This window comes from Electrona antarctica (assembly GCF_951216825.1).
Source record: "Electrona antarctica genome assembly, chromosome: 22".
Taxonomy (NCBI): domain Eukaryota; kingdom Metazoa; phylum Chordata; class Actinopteri; order Myctophiformes; family Myctophidae; genus Electrona; species Electrona antarctica.
Genome location: NC_136805.1, coordinates 28659664 through 28677394, shown reverse-complemented (window position 1 = coordinate 28677394; position 17731 = coordinate 28659664). Strand labels below are relative to the sequence as shown.

The window sequence follows — 17731 nt, the reverse complement described above, 5'->3', positions numbered from 1 at the left end:
TACTACTGTAATGACCGGTGGACAATGGACATCTCATCCAAAGGAAAATTATGACTTTCTAAAAACACCTGTCACCTGTTTAGACCTGGACACAAACTATACCAAACCGATTTTAACTACACAGAAAGGAGGTGGTGTGCCCTGTAGCTATTCATATTACCCACCGTTCCCCCCCAAATTAACACCATTAATATAAACGGTTGAATGATACATGAGCCAATGACACTAATCATATACATGACACATATTCCCACAATACATTCTCTATAGCATAACGGTAAGTGTGCGCCCTGTAATGATGCCTGGGGCCTAGGGTCTTTGTCCCTCTCCACCTGGTTCCCTTATTAACTGATTGAATACTTTAACAGTCTGCAAAACTGGAGAACATAAGATTTGTCTTTTTTTTTCCTTAGCTTTGACTAAAACGTCAGAGTTGGCACAATTAATTCAAACTATGTGTGGCATCTGGGAGTTTTGTAGCTATCAAATATGTGTGGCATCTTTCAGTTTGTTCTAGCTATCAAATATGTGTGGCATCTTTGAGTTTGTTCTATAGCTATCAAATATGTGTGGCATGAGTTTGTTCTAGCTATCAAACTATGTGTGGCACAATAACTAAATGCTGTCTCACCATGTTTTGTTTTAACTCTGGGAAAAGTTAACAGACTGGTCCTTGTCAACTTAAGACTTAATGTAGAAAGCAAGGAAATGAATTATAGGCCTATGAGACACACTGGAAGCCAGTGCAGAGATCAGAGAATTGGTGTATGTTTGACTTTCTTTGTTTTAGTTATTAATCTAGCAGGCTGAATGATCTGAGGCTGTCTGCATGGTAGTTTGTATTACATTTCTTTATTTTTATTTTTGTAGTCTAAAACCCAGTGGTTCTCAAAGTGTGAACCAAGGACCCTCAGAGTTCCTTGAAGGGTTCCAATTTGACCCTACAGGTCTGTTATGGGGGTCCTTGAAATTAAAAAGTTTGAGAAAAAGTCATCTCAACATGCAAACTTTGTAGTGGTGTTATTAAGTAGTAGTATATCAAAAATCACACCTGTGTGAAGTGAGGGGCACTATATACATATTTTATGACGTAATTATCAGACAAAACAAACATGGACAAAACAAACATTAAACTCTCTCCATGGCAATGGCGTTTTTAATGTTTGTTTAAGGAAAAACAAACTAAAAAATAAACCTGTATATAGGATGGGCTAGCGCCCCTCAACAAATGGTCCTCTAATTCTGTGAATCAATGCAGATGAATGGTACAGTCGGCCTATTTCCTGTTGAGTTCAGCAGCTGAATCATCTCACTACCATACAGTATCTCTCACCTGTCTGCAGGGTTTGTCAACCTCACCCTTGACAGCCCTACCTGGCATGTTCTCAGACCTTTTCATGGCAAATTGATATTTATTTGGCTGCATGACCCCATCTGAAAATATTTTATACGAGGAACCCCCAGAAGAGACGATTTGTGTTAAGAAAATTTAAAATCATTCAAAAGCTCACTGAGCTTGTATAACTGCTATCTTTAATAATAACCAACATATAACATATGGATAAAGTGGTTTGTTAAAATGATGGTGATGCTGCATTTGCTATAGGGACTAGTTGTGGAAATGGATCATATTGGACTAACAAGATTTGCACGCCTAATAATTAAGCACAAAAGTGACTGTCAGATTATACAACACAAAAGCCTGGCCAATAATTGTTTTATAAACCAAGTCCCCATGCAGTCGCATTGACTATGAAGTCACTTCTATACTTAGCATGAGAAGTTGAAGGACAAGTTTTAAACATGTGTAACAGCTTACTTTCATTTTCTCATGTGAGCTGCAGCCTGTCACATCAAAAGATCAAAAGCCTGATTGAACATGGACTGGTGCTGCAGAGACTATCTCGTGTGTGTGTGTGTGTGTGTGTGTGTGTGTGTGTGTGTGTGTGCGTGTGTGCGTGCGTGCGTGCGTGCGCGCGCGCGCGCGTGTGTGTGTGTGTGTGTGTGTTTACGTGCGTGCGTGCAGCTTGCCGTTTTGTGCTGGTTGCTGATAGTTCTGTGCACTGTGTGCAGTCAGGTGGACTCTAACCCTGACTGCTGTGGGTGGGGAGAGTGGATGTATTGGGATGAATAGAGATTATTATTCTCCAATTTAGATCTATGCAGAGATGGGCCTGAGGACAGCTGAACAGGTATAGACAAACTTAAAAGTTTCTCATTGAAAATTGGATTTTAAGCATGATTTATGACATTATAATAAATAGTTTGGACAGAATAGCAATATTTAATTTACATAATATAAATATAATATGGAAAGTTGAAGCCCCTTGCACAGTGCACGCATTCTGCACAACTACAGATAGAGGCTATACACACTACAGAGTGGATTTTAAAAGTGTGTACATTACATATTGTGTCCACCAGTAAAACAATAATTTGCATACTTAAATTCTGGATTTTTTTAATGATGGAGAGGGAGAAAGTCATTTTAAAGACTTAACACCATTTCGTGTTTCTTGTGGAAAACCCAAGACAAACCCAACACAAGAGTAAAATTATACACATTAGAACTAAGTTATAACATGTTTATTGATTAATTACATATGTGTATCAGGGGAAGAAATACAAAGTTTCACAACACAGTGAGCTCCTATATTATTTGTTCCCAGGACAGAGCGACCAGAGAAGAATATTTGAGTGAATCTGTCTCAACTGCCACTCCCCACGCAGGCCTTCACGGGAGCGCGCTTTCTTTCCCCTGCCTGCCTAGTCTCGGCTCCGTCACGTTTTACTACCAACAAGCTAACCAGAGGCACAGAACTCCGGGGAGGAAGTTACAACGATTGGAAAAAACAAACTCCAAGCCTGTCAAAGCTCACCGGGAGGGGAATATATCGCTGCGTTCCCGGCGGCGAGGAGTAAACATACTTTATTTGCGGGAATATGGACTACTGACTAGTAGTGTGGCGCTTTCGTCAGATGGAGACGGCGAGAAGTTTTGTCTTCTTCGGAGCCCTGCTGCTCGGACTGACGGGCGCATTGGCCAGAGAAGGTGGGTCACATTCGCAAAAGTCTCTCCGCTCTTTTTATTGCCGTGTTATCGCCAACGTACTTCCAGTATTGAATTCTGAAATGGTCATCACAGTAATGCTATAAGTTCCAGGAGGTGTGTGGAGATCAACTTGACCCAGAGAGCGTGATATTCTTGGCACGACAATGGCATAGAGCACATTCCTCAGTGAGTTCTCAACCCCCTCACTGCACTGTTGTGGCTTTGGGATTTATGAAGCGCAGATAAGGAGAATCACACCTGTCACAAGTGCTGTTAACGTTATGGTGATGTTCGTGTCTGGTGCTGCTTGGGAGCATTGCAACATTCTATCATGAAACACGCTTCGTTTCTGTGCACAATCACTGCCGCAGCTGATTATTATTATAGTACTATGGGACAGGTAGGTGCGCCAAGAAATATGAGAACCTGCTTTGCAACTTGGTGACAATGGTTCGTCTTGCGCATGCAGGCAGCTATTAGTCTGGTGTGCTGGACTCGTAAACAACAACAAGTCAACAACAGACATGGCATTGTGCTGCGTGCACAAGGACTCATGACGATGTCAATTATTCTCTTCTTGCACTAAAGAGGACATTGTCTTAATGGGGGCCACTTGCTGCACTTGTTGACTCGGGGGTGGGATATCATATCAAGGCAAGCACAAGTTGAAAATGAAAAAGAAACCAAAGTTAGCCACACCATTGCTAAAATAATTAGTTTGGTGTACGTGATTGTTTTGTTGTTGTTAAATAGGTATATCAATAATTTCTATCGAGTGTTTGTTCAGTAGCAATTGTCTCCCTGACTCCCCAGCTGTTTAGTGACTAGTGAGCACTGAGCAGAAAATTAATTTCCAGGTCGGGATGACTGGAATACTGGATAAACAACTTAAAACAAGTGAAATTGGAAGTGATGATCCACTCTCTCCTTTTTGGTTGAAATTGGCAACCCACCTGGAAATGTATTAATTAGTAACTAATTAGTACCAGAGAGATTTATTGAATAGTCTCTAGACTATTAGGCCTACTATCAGAATGTAGAGCTTTAGTATAATTTACACTACCGTTTTAATAAAGTTGGACATCTTTTAACAAAAGTAATATATATTTATGGTGTTTTAATCCATCAGTGTATGTTTCTGGTGTAGTTCTAAATGGGACAATACCTCCTACACTCGGACATAAATCATCTCAGACAGTCGAATGATGTCAAACGCCTCAATCTGTTACTAGCTAAGAATATCATACAGTACTGTGGCTCTCAAACATTTTAATTTCAAGGGACCACCATGGCACCATAACTCTGAGAGTGTAAATTGAACAGCCTGTAAGGGTCCATGTAGAACCCCTTAAGGAACCCTGAGGGTCCCTGGAGACAGTATCATACTGTATTGACATTTGACATCAAAGCCAAAGCAGTTCTCTCACACACACACACACACACACACACACACACACACACACACACACACACACACACACACACACACACACACACACACACACACACACACACACACACACCAAACTGGTTGTCACAGACAGATGACGTGATTTCCAAATACAACTGCATTGTTGTCAGGAACAGGTCTGTGCACTTTGCAGTGTGGGTCTCATTCGTGTTTCTGACATAACACTTTTATATATTTTATGATAAAAGGGCCATATACTACTGTAACTTTACAGCTACTACTCAAAATGCACAAATCAAGAATGTATTTACATTCTTCTCATATTTTGCCAAAAATGTTTTCCTATTCAACGAAGAATCTGAACATAGATTGTTTGGTTACTGTACGTGCAGAGCTGCACTCACACACACACACACACACACACACACACACACACACACACACACACACACACACACACACACACACACACACACACACACACAGTGGCTGAATGATTTCCAAAGGTCAACAACAGTTGAGAATTGATAAGTAACTGTGTCATAGTTACTTCTTATTATACAGGTGGGAACAAACAGTTTCAAAATATTGGCTCTATGGCAACTGTGTGTGTGTGTGTGTGTGTGTGTGTGTGTGTGTGTGTGTGTGTGTGCGTGTGTGCGTGCGTGCGTGCGTGCGTGCGTGCGTGCGTGCGTGCGTGCGTGCGTGCGTGCGTGCATTCTACTCAGACCGAGTTGAACATTATTCTCACACTCCATTGCACCCATTGAGTGAAACTCAGTGTGAGGTGATTCAAGCCCATAGACTCACAACCTCACAGTGGCAGGTTAACTTAACCAGCTGTGACTCACCAGTCTAGACTGTCACTGCATGCTACTGATGTTAAATCACTCTGGGTTGAGGAGGATGGGACCACCAGTGATGCAGTCTGTCCATGGACTGGACACCGGAGGGGATGTAGATAATGCTTACTGAGCATTAACATATTTACATAGCATAGCACATGATCATCTACAAGTTCAGTATGTGTCGCATCAAGCTTGTAGAATGGCTGATTTCAGTATTTTTGCATGGTACCATTGTTTGGCTAAATATAAAATATTCTGATGAATTAACTCTTTCTATGCCGTGCATGCGCACAACATAGTTGTGTTCTGTGCCCAGCCCCCTCTGCACTCGAAACACCATGGAAACGCGAGGCGCTCGCACAGAATCCCGATCTGCCATCTTTGAGCCACGCTGGAGCTCATTCTGTGCTGCTAGATCTGCCATCTTTGAGCCACGCTGGAGCTCATTCTGTGCTGCTAGATCTGCCATCTTTGAGCCACGCTGGAGCTCATTCTGTGCTGCTAGATCTGCCATCTTTGAGCCACGCTGGAGCTCATTCTGTGCTGCTAGATCTGCCATCTTTGAGCCACGCTGGAGCTCATTCTGTGCTGCTAGAAGTGCTAATATGTCAACCGCGGGGCATCGAAGATTTTTCATTGAGAACCAAATATCGCCTAATTGCCAATCCAGGCACGGATGGAGAAAAGATTCAGGGAAAAACGCCGCTAATGATCGTGGTTATAACAGGAGTGAATGGAGGGGACCTTTTTGGATCGCCCACCATTGCGGAATGAAATCGTCTCCTACGGAAACGGCACCTGCCTACGGTTAGAATAATCGAGGCGGGTCGTCTGTACCCAGTAAATGTGAAAGAATCGTCAAGGGCACAAATTGACACTTTGAAATAGGTCGTCAATGACTGGGCATGGAAAGACTAGGCTAAGGCCCACAATATGATGAGATATTAATTAAAACCAATAAACAAATGTATGTAAAAAAAACTTGCTTCTTGATTATTCGATCAAAAAGTAATTAGTTGCAGCCCTAGTTAAATGCTAATTCTATTCAAATAAAGGGGACTGCTTCACTTGACAACATTATAGACATCTTGCTTCTTGTCTTCACGACAAATATGAATACAAAATTAGAATTTATATTAGAATTGATTTTGATTTAATACACTAACAAAATGAAAGGTCGATTCAAACAAAATACAAGATATTTTCTGTGTGGGTAGAATGGAATCGGACTCTACTGTACCTACCTGTACTCTACTGATGGAGCACAATTTGATTAAAAACTGGGAGAATAGTGAGCACTTTGGAAAAATGAACGAGCACTGGTTTTGTTTAGCCTGCAACACATAGGCCTTTTATTCCACTTTAATACTTAATAATATTCAATACATTGGATTACTCTTGGCTGTGATATAATAAGATAGCATCTGTTTGATGTTAATCGCATGAACCCTACTGCCCCTATTCTTGCTTGTTTTGTAGGTTGGTCTTTTTTCTTTCTGCAAATAGATTTGATGGAGGGGAAAAAACCCCTTGCCAGGACTCTGATAGTCGGACACTAAGTACCGCTATACTATACTTCTCATTGAGATAGTAAAGTGTATTTAAGGCCAGGACTGTAATTTGTGTCCATACATACACTCTCAGACTCTAATTAATTAATTTGTGTCTCGCGGCTATGCTCTTTCCTTGTCCGTCCCTTGAAATAAAACTGACTTTGTTTGAAGAGATGCATTATACATGTATTATACATCTCCATGATACTAAAGTATCCTGTGCATGTATGTGTTGTGTGTGTCCCATATTGCGTGTGCATGCGTGAAGAGAACACAACGTCCGCACTCTGCAGAAACAGCACAGAATCCACAGATCCTGTTCTGCTTGTCTGTTGAGCAATACCTGTTTGCCTTTTCCCCCTCTCTACAGCCACAGAGACCAGGGGAGGGGGGTAGAACGTTTATGCAAGTCGCGTTGCTAGGATTATAGTCGCATTAGTTGTAGCGTTGACAATGAATGGACAAGCAAAATCTCAGGGCTAATAAACTTAAAGAGAAAGTTTTGTGTGAGGTGTTCTTTGTGTATAGCCGTAAAGGCACCCAATCCATCAGAACAGGGTTGAGTCCAAAGGGGTTTGTGGTTTGCTTTGGCATCACAATTACAGGATGGTTCAATTTAACACCTGTAGTAGGATTGATTGATTGATTGATTGATTGATTGATTAATTGATTGAAAAATGTATTCCACAGTATGCAGAATTGGTGTATTTCAAACAAAAGTCAATACACAAGTCAATACATAAACTGTTACTGTTTGGACGACACTGATTAAGCATTACACTTGTTTACAACAGGGTCCACCATTTTCAATTCATCAGAACATTTAGAGACGTACAAATATACACTTCTATTAAAAAAAACAGGAAATCATCATATAAAGGAAGTAAAAAGGGAAAAACATATACAGTGGGGGAAAGGGGGCAGACTTTATTTACAGGGGCCAGTTTCGAATTGCAGCCGTCCGTTGGTGCCCTTTGAGAGCGGTTTTGAAGGAATCAAGGGATTCACATGTCTTAAAGGCTGTTAGTAGGGCGTTCCACATTTTGATGGCATAGGAACGAAATTAATTTAGTCCCTTGTTTGAGCCGAATCTGGGTTGCACATGGTTAGGTTAGGAGCATCCGTAGTCCTTACCAGTCATCTACTATCGACACATTCAAAGTGTGACGCACGCACGCACGCACGCACGCACGCACGCACGCACGCACGCACGCACGCACGCACGCATGCGCGCACGCACACACACACACACACACACACACACACACACACACACACACACACACACACACACACACACACACACACACACACACACACACACACACACAAACAGGCTTAGGACAGACTCCCTATGCTAACTGGCATGCTGCCACATGCAGGTGTGGCTTTAAACTGGCATTCATTCAGGTATACGTTTTACGTCATCATATTCTCTTTAATTAACTAGTTTGCCGCAGTTTGAAGGAACTTGTGAACAAGTTCTTGTGAACTTGTTGATCTGCTATTTTTAGCACATCATATGGTCGATGGAACATTAATGAAGCATTTAGAACATTAGAACATTGTAGAAACCATTACAGAGGTCTGAATTCGACCTAATATTTCATAATTATATTGTCGACAAGAGTTAGAATATAATTTAATATTTATTCAACCATCTTTCATTACAACATTGTCCTACACACTGTCAAGATATTTTGCTCTAAAATGTAACTTTAAATGACTTTGCACCATCTACCAAACACATTGCTCATGCCCTCTAATGCAATATGTCTATGCAGGTAATTTATCAGGATGAACCAGGATTGTGATGAGCAAAACATGAAACTGGCTCTTCTAAACACCAAGAAAGATTGAGAACAAGACATAAATAAATAAATACAGGCATTTAGTGCTTTGAATAAACCAAGGATTTACGCCTTGTAAGGGAACAACACGATTAGATTATTAGATTCTTGAGCGGTGCCAAGGTCTCTCAAAAGCACACACAAAGCAAGGGTGTGTGTGTGTGTGTGTGCGTGCGTGCGCGTCTGTCTGTCTGTCTGTCTGTCTGTCTGTCTGTCTGTCTGTCTGTCTGTCTGTCTGTCTGTCTGTCTGTCTGTCTGTCTGTCTGTCTGTCTGTCTGTCTGTCTGTCTGTCTGTCTGTCCCTATGTCTGAGTACGATCTATTGACCCCTGCAGCTGATGCTGATTGGGTCGTATGCAAAGGTGTCACACACACACACACACACACACACACACACACACACACACACACACACACACACACACACACACACACACACACACACACACACACACACACACACACACACACAGAGAGATTGGGGTCGCACAAGGTCACACACACACACAACTTGATCTATATCTTATGTCAATTGAATTTAATGTCTGATGGACATGAACATCTCATGAAAGTTATCTCACAATATTGAGTTGGAGCACAAATGAATCGCTATATTTTTTGGAGCTTCTGAGTATATTTATTAAACCAAGTTCAGATGCTAAAAGCCTTTGTGTCATAAGCATGATAATCCTGGAGGAGTGCAGAAGGACAAAAAACTCAATCACATGTGAAGCACGTAGACCATCATAATGCCTTGCACAGGAAATGAAGCAGAACCCCCCCCCCCCCCCCCCCCCCCCCTCTCTCGCACGCACGCACACTCGCACAAGCACACAATTCACTCAAACGAGTGAATTGTTACCACAGAAACACTTTGCCATAGAAACACTTCCAAATTGAAGTTGCCAGGATACGGTGCAGAGAAGCATTTCCAAAGTACAAAACCATGTCTGTTTTTTGGTGTTTGATTGTAGATGTCAGTGATATAACGGTATTTTCAGGCAGACAGTGAACTCATGGTTATGTAAACTGGACATTCACTGGTTTGCTGCCTGCAAAACCCCTGATTTCCTACATATTATTTTCACCAGATATGCAGCTTTTAACTTCAATAGTCACTCTAGCACTGATAAGGGTGATTTTAGAGGGAGAATACAACATGACACCGAAGAAAAAGAAGGGAATGAAGGAGGTATGCAACTATGCACTGAGTATTTTAGGGATTGGAAAGAAAAGCTGGGCTCAACACACACACAAACATGCACGCACGCACGCACACACACACTGTTCTACTGAGAGACTTTTGGAGAACAAACAACAAGGCAGGGTATAAAACGACAGGAACTGTCTTTACACAGTTTTAGGAATGGAAAATCTGCTCTATTATGTTGTCTGCTACAGCACATTTGCCTAATCCCCAAAGTTGGAACTGTTCTGTGTGTGTGTGTGTGTGTGTGTGTGTGTGTGTGTGTGTGTGTGTGTGTGTGTGTGTATTGTGTAGTCAGGTTCTCCCTTTGGGATTTACATCTGAATATGTATTTCCATGACGACATTGCTGAAGAAGGCTGTGGTGATTAGTCATTTGATTAGATATTTGACACAGGCTACGAGGTCACTCAGGGTGTATTTTTGGGAGCCACAGTTTGAATCGTAGCACCATTTGTTGGCTGACGTCGCTTGCTGTCAGATCTCATGTAAACTGAATTGATTGTGTGTCTCATTTAATTACATTCTTACTACGCTCATAGTTTGAAACCCTACACTCCGGTTTTATTTGTTCCCAATTTCCAAATTCCATAAAAAAATAAATTGCAAATTTCAGAAATGTTTCCTTGTCTTTCAGATTTAGGGCTCCATTTCCGTCACTGCTAAACCCCTTATCCCTAAACTTCTTTGCCTTTTTTGCCTATTTTGAAAAACATTTTTGAATAGTTCAACTGAGCTTGTAGACTGGCAATTTTAACTATTCAAAAATGTTTTGCAAAATAGTAAAAAAAAAAAAAAAAAAAAGGCAAAGAAGTTTAGGGATAAGGGGTTTAGCGGTGACGAAAATGGAGCCCTTAGTTCTCTCTCGGTCTCTGTTTTTCCCTCTGACAGGTGTACCGTACAGTATATAGGATGTAAATTTCTAACGGCTTGGCCGATCACCAGGGAGCTTTAGATGAAGCAAACACACAGGGCTGATAAGAGCCTGAGCACACAGCCGTATCTTGTGAACCTGGAAGACAACACTGATATTCAACTAACCCTACACTTAGGGTTTGCCCAAAATAGCCGATCGAGCTCATGCTGTGAACTTGTAGATCTGCTATTCTCGCTGAATGAATGTTAGCCCAGAATGGGGATGCTATGCTAGTGGTTAATCTTCCTGACTGTGTCTCTGTATGAACGTGTCCCCTCCAGCTGGCTGTCTCTCACTCTCTCCCTAAGTATGGAAAGCGGTTGTGCGGAGGGGGGAGGGGGGGGGTCCGGTGAAAATTGAGGGGACCATTGCAGTGTGGCGGGGGTCGTCAGAGGAAGTAATTTCTAAACTCTTGTAGGAGGGACTGTCCGCTGTGAGACAGCAAAGGCATGGGAGCTATGTGTCTGCAAGTGTCCCCATGAATTCTAATTCTGTATGACCCTGTGTGTGTGTGTGTGTGTGTGTGTGTGTGTGTGTGTGTGTGTGTGTGTGTGTGTGTGTGTGTGTGTGTGTGTGTGTGTGTGTGTGTGTGTGTGTGTGTGTGTGTGTGTGTGTGTGTGTGTGTGTGTGTGCGAGACGTGTGTGTGCGAGACGTGCGTGTATGTGTATGTGTGGGGGGCTCTCTGCACTTTACTGACAGCGGAAAAAGTCCACAGTTGTGAAACAGAAGTACGATTTGTTCTTTTCAAAAGGCTTAACAAAATCCTTACTGGAAGGTTGATCGGACTCCAAAATCGTTCTGGACCATAATATTTGGATTGATGTAATTTGTCATTGCTTGAATGTTAAACATTGCTCGAGCTCTGCTATCTTTAACTTTGTGATGAGCAGCTCCGTCTATTTGAAAATATCACTCTCCTGAAGAAATATGAGAAAGGTGGCCAGATGACTTCTGCACAATGCTGAAAAGTAAAACATATTGAACCTAGGTAATAGGTATATATTGTATATTTTATATAAATATAGATACTGTAGGCCATTGGTTCTCAACCTGTGGGTCGGGGGTCCCCACGTGATTTTGGGGGCGTCACCAGAGGACAGTAAAGTGACAATTTAAGGACCTTTTTAATACCCCTCAACCTCTAAAGTTCCAATTGTTGTCAGGGTGGGGGGTCCCCTGTTCAAATATAATTATTTGGGGGGGTCGCGGCATGACAAGGTCCAAGAACCACTGCTGTAGTTTTACAGCTTGTGTGTACCCGATGAACCACTTAAACCCTATAATACTTTGTTGACCGGGGTCTCTTCGCTGAAAATAGCCTAGCCTAAAAGCTCTGTGGCGCGTAGTGAGCTTGTAGATCTGCTATATTGTCCAAATAAATAGAGATGCTAGGGTTCAAGTGGTTATTGCTATGGAAAAGTCAAAGCGTACTATGGAACAAATGCATCACATGGATTGATTACTTCCTCTTCCATGTTTGACACGGAGGCTATGAATGGAAGTGTCCTTTCTATATATTTATTTCTGTGTCTGAGTGAATCATAAAAGTGTCTTATTTTACAGTACTAAAGAAAAAAATTGCAATTGAATTGAAAAAAGATATGATTATTATAAGTAATTTTGTGATAAAAAGGTTGAGGTTTAACATTTTTATTTAGTACCCCTAATTGCAGTACGTACATTCATGTACATTCATAGGGGCATGAAACCCTAGACTGATTCTGTAGTTTGTTTTCAAGGCCACTAAAAACTACAGCAGACTAAAAAACATGGCAGGCTAGTATACAGTAGGCATTAGGCAACACAGCGACAGCTAATAAAGCTACTAATGGGTGTGTTACATTTAGACTTGTCCAAAGCCACAGTAGTCAACCGTTGTGTCAATAAGCATTGACACACCAATTATTCATTTTATTAGCTGCAGGCAGCTGCCTGTGTTGCTTGCTATCATAAGGTGTTTTACCCTGCTGTAGTTTTTAACCTGAACTAGAACCAAACTACAAAACCAGCCTAAGGTTTCATCTATCTAACTATAAATGCACCAAGTCTCTGTGTGTGTGTACGTCTGTAATCCACGTAACTCGAGAACCGTTCGCCCCACTGACAACAAATGTTACACACACGTTCAACACCACCAAAGGGAATGCAGTGCCCGGTGCCGGGTCCGTCGGATACACCGTTGTCCAGAACCAGCACAAAAGCCTCTGCCCGGACTCTGGACAGGGCCCAAATTAGCCAATTGATCCCCCCTTGATCACACCCATATCTCCATATATGGAGCTAGTCTGGCCTGTTCTGACATCACACTGACACAAAAGCCTCTGCCCGGGCTCTGGACAGGGCCCAAATTAGCCAATCAGGTGTGATCAATATCACACCTGATCACCCCCAGATCTCCATATATGCAGCTGGCCTGTTCTGACATCACAATGATGTTCTGACATCCAGGAAAGGAATACAGACACACACATAATTCTGCATACAAAATCATTGCATAACTGGGTGTGCCATCCTAATATAAATGGACCACGTATCTGTGTGTACGTGTGTACGTACGTGTGTAGTGTACGTACGTCTGTAATTCAGATAACTCGAGAACTGTTCGCCCCACCGACTTCAAATTCGACACATGCATTCCACAGCCCACAGGCAGTTCAGTGCCCGGTGTCGAGTCCGTCGGATAGCCGGTTGTCCAGAACCTCCATATATGGGCATAAAAGGGACACACACATAATAACTGGGTGGGGCATGCATTTCCAACTTGCACGTTCCAAGTAGGCCAGTGCCCAACGGGCACCGCTCTGGTTCCCTTTAATTGTAGGGGAGTTTTGTTGGGTATTAAACAAATTGAGCCAAAGATACAGTTCCTGACCAGAAACATGCCTTTCCTTTTATTTTCTAGTGTGTCTGGGTACGGACATGAAGCTGGCTCTGCCGTCCAGCCTGGAGAACCATTATGAGACCCTGAAGCTGCTCTATACAGGCTGCCAGGTCGTCCATGGTAACTTGGAGATAACACACCTTTACGGACAGCCCGATCTCTCTTTCCTACAGGTATTTCATTTTATTTTCAACAGTTGTCATATTACCAGAAACTTGTTGTGGTGTTTTATCAATGCATTAGCTGATGTGAGGGAATTTAGCCAATAGCCAATCTCACAATACATCACATCACATCACGATTCATTGTGACCTTGTCGATCGGCTATTTTCACAGTTTCTGAAAATGTTTGACAATGTTAGTGAATTTTGGTAAAATTACAATGACATTCCAAAAATAGGGATGCCTGGTTGAAAGTCATCCATCATCATAATTTGTCTTGGTGGTGTATCCTCTATATCAGGGGTCGGCAACCTTTTTGTCATGAAGTGCCATGTTTTCATTTTCTTGATAATCAGTGTGCCGTATCAACATAACGTTTAATTATGTCACCACATAAAACATTTAATATTTCCATCTGATTTTGATTGTCCATAGGCTGTACATAACCTTTGTATGTGGCATATTTTCTTTCACACAGACTCGGAGCCCAGAGTTTGAGTGAATGTAGAATTATGTGCAGGGTGTAATTTATATACAGATACACGTCAGGTCGTCTGGTGTCTTCTCGTCACATTTGTTTTATCCCACAACACTTCCTCTCCAGGGCATCGTGGAGGTGCAGGGTTACGTGCTGATAGCTCATGTGGCTGTGAGTCTGCTGCCTTTGGATAACCTGCGAATTATCCGTGGCAGCCAACTGTACAACGGCTACTCCCTGGCTGTGCTGAACAACACAGACGGTGCGGAACAAGGACTCCGGACACTCCGACTCCGCAGCCTCACAGGTCACACAATAGGAGAGCTTTTCTGGTTGTTGTGTTTTTAAGACTGTTACCCAGCAGGACCCGATTAACTGTGGCCTGATCCCTCTGTTCATTGTTTGGGTTTTAGGTCAGGTGTGACCGTTCTCATTGTCTTTTGTATTATTGTTATAGCCTATATGATATCCTCTCAATAGGAATAGAAAGTATAGGAAATATACATTTTTATTGTATCTGTTGTATTTGTTGTGTTTGTGATTAAACCATTTCAGGCAGTGGTTATCATGTATAGGCATGTAACAACTAACAATATATTGTAAATCGATTAAAATCGTTGAATCGTGATGCAAGCAGCAGAGGTCGCGTAAAAAAAGAGAAGAAAATACATATATTTTGTGTTTAAAAAAATCGTGAAAAACGTATCGTGATTTGAATCGTATGGTGAGTTGAGTGAATCGTTACATGCCTATGTATTATTACACATATTTGTTGAGTATGTGATTGTGATTGGTCGATCAAGGTGTACACTACACTGTACAGTATGTAATTTCCTAGTAGTTCCTCAATAATAGATTAGTGTTCTTCCTCTGTTCCTCATGTTGCTGTGGAAGCGGCAGCTCATAACCTTTGTATTATTTTTATTCATAGTGTAAACATGGCGGCTTCGGTCACCCTCTTTGAGCTGCCAAACAGACAAACACAAAACCTAGCGTTCAAAACCGCGAGCTCATAACTTTTGAATCAATAATATTGTATGTCAAATTATTTATCTTGCTCGTAAATAACCCTGTAATATGCAGGGTTATGTGCGGTGAGGTGGTCATTATTGGGAGGCATCGGTCCTGCCTCTGCTACTTTTATACTTTTACTCAAGGACTGCAGACTTTTACTTGGGACAGAGTATTTCTACATTGCAGTATTGATACTTTTACTTAAGCAGTGGTTGAAAAAGTACTCCATTTATTTTTTACTTATCACTGAAGTTCCTCATCTCTATCCTGCAGAGATCCTGGAAGGTGGCGTGTACATTTGGGGGAACCCTCAGCTGTGCTTCCCAAACCCCAAGAACATCATCTGGGAGGACACTTTGGACAAAATGAACAAATATGCGAGTGAACTTCTATTGCAAACACAGGCCCCCAAGTGTAAGTGCTTGATTGATCGACTCAATGGAATGGTAAATAAAGCCCAATGCAAATGAAACAGAAAAAACAAAAACGGGAGGTACATTGTAATGTCTGTCTGGTATTGTCTTATTTGATTTGCTTGTTTCTTGAACTCCCATGTGCAGTCTCATCAGCAGTGTCTTGACTGTGTTATCTGTGTGTTTGTGTTTAAAATGTGTGTGGTCTCCTTTCGTGCAGGTCCAAAGTGTTCCTCTGTCTGCCGGAATGGCTGCTGGGGAGAAGCTGCGGAGGACTGCCAAAAATGTGCGTTAACGGCACACACACAAACCTGCACATACAACACTTGTTTTCCATGTGATAGCCAACATAATTAAGCAATGTTGCTTAAGGTGTAATATTGCGTTTTCCAAACATTTTCAAAAATACCCAAAATAGCAGATCTACAAGCTTGCAAGCTTACAAGCTTGAAGATCAGTAGATCTGCTATTTTGGGTATTTTTTAAAATGAAATAAGAAAAGATTATTTCATTAAAATGTATGTTTTTATAATCGATTATTACATCATGTTATGTTGCCCTGTTTCATCTCAAATTCTCTCATCCATTCTATCCCCTCCCGCCTCTCTGTCCTCTCCACAGTGACTCACATGAACTGTTCGTCTGGCTGTCGGCGTTGCAAGGGCCCTCATTCCAACGACTGCTGTCATATGCAGTGTGCTGCTGGATGCACAGGGCCCAAAGACTCTGACTGTCTGGTGAGATGCTGTACATGCGCACGCACGCACGCACGCACGCACGCACGCACGCACGCACGCACGCACGCACGCACGCACGCACGCACGCACGCACGCACGCACGCACGCACGCACGCACGCACGCACGCACGCACGCACGCACGCACACACACACACACACACGCACACACATTCTAACGTAGAAGCTTATCTCCTTTACAAGCTCCATTGATGTGATAGCCATTTCTGGAGAAATAAACACTTCCTTCAATCCTTCCTCCTTCCTCTTTCTCCAGGCGTGCCGGCACTTCTACGACAGCGGCGTGTGCAAATACAACTGTCCCCTGCCCACCATCTATGACCCGGTCACCTTCGCGTCCAAACCCAACAAAAACAGGAAGTTCAATTTTGGAGCCACCTGTGTCAAAACGTGTCCCCGTAAGACTAACTTTATTATTGTTTTATAACTTGTTGCGTGTTTGAGTTGGCTAGGAAGGAGGGCAGTGCTCTCTTATTGTTTTACAACTTGTTGCGTGTTCGAGTTGACCGGGGAGGGCCGTGCTCTCTTATCAGCAATCACATTTATGCAGTCATACATATTCACAGTCGGTATAGAGGTTATGCGCATAAAGTGAGTGGCAAATCAAGTGGCAAAGTGAGTTTAACGTTGTTTAATGCAATCAGATAGGACTTTTCTGTTTGGATGTATGGGCTGTCAAGGCCAGAAAGTAGTTTTTTGCCACTCAGTAGGCATTCCTGGCTTCCCGCATAACTTCCGGGTATGACAACAGGCGAGCAGGCCGGGGGGCCTCCCCAATGTGCTCCATATATCAAGTGCTTGCTCTAAAAGGTTTCATGACATTCATTTTCATTTATTTTTATTTTTCATTTCACCTTTTAGGTGTTATGACCTCAATTACAACCAAACAACCTGAACTATGAACAATGAACATTCAGTGGATTTTCTGTGGTCTGGGATTTTCTCTGTATCTGTGAAGCCTTTTGAGCTGCAATGAAAACAGGCAAAACAGTGACATCTGCTGGCAAATCCCATTGTCATACAGTATATGGGATTTGCTGGCTCTTACATCACACAACACAGGAAAATCAGAGCACTTGTTTGAGCCAGAAAACCCCAGACCACAGATAGTTACTGAATGTTAAAAGTTAAGGTTTTTAGGGTGCAATTGAGCTCAGAAAACCTAAAATAAGAAAAATTACAAAAAGTTTT

General features: G+C 42.1%; 1 protein-coding gene across 1 annotated transcript in view; it reads left to right on the top strand.

The window, feature by feature from the left end:
* The first annotated feature begins 2782 nt into the window (after positions 1 to 2782).
* erbb2 (erb-b2 receptor tyrosine kinase 2) overlaps positions 2783 to 17731 on the top strand; it is a 34934-nt gene continuing 19985 nt past the window's right edge. The window contains exons 1-7 of the mRNA XM_079492137.1: positions 2783 to 3052; positions 13739 to 13890; positions 14484 to 14664; positions 15645 to 15785; positions 16005 to 16070; positions 16406 to 16521; positions 16797 to 16938. Coding sequence (XP_079348263.1) covers positions 2980 to 3052; positions 13739 to 13890; positions 14484 to 14664; positions 15645 to 15785; positions 16005 to 16070; positions 16406 to 16521; positions 16797 to 16938 — 871 coding nt within the window. The 5' untranslated portion in view covers positions 2783 to 2979. The remainder of the gene's footprint in view (positions 3053 to 13738; positions 13891 to 14483; positions 14665 to 15644; positions 15786 to 16004; positions 16071 to 16405; positions 16522 to 16796; positions 16939 to 17731) is intronic.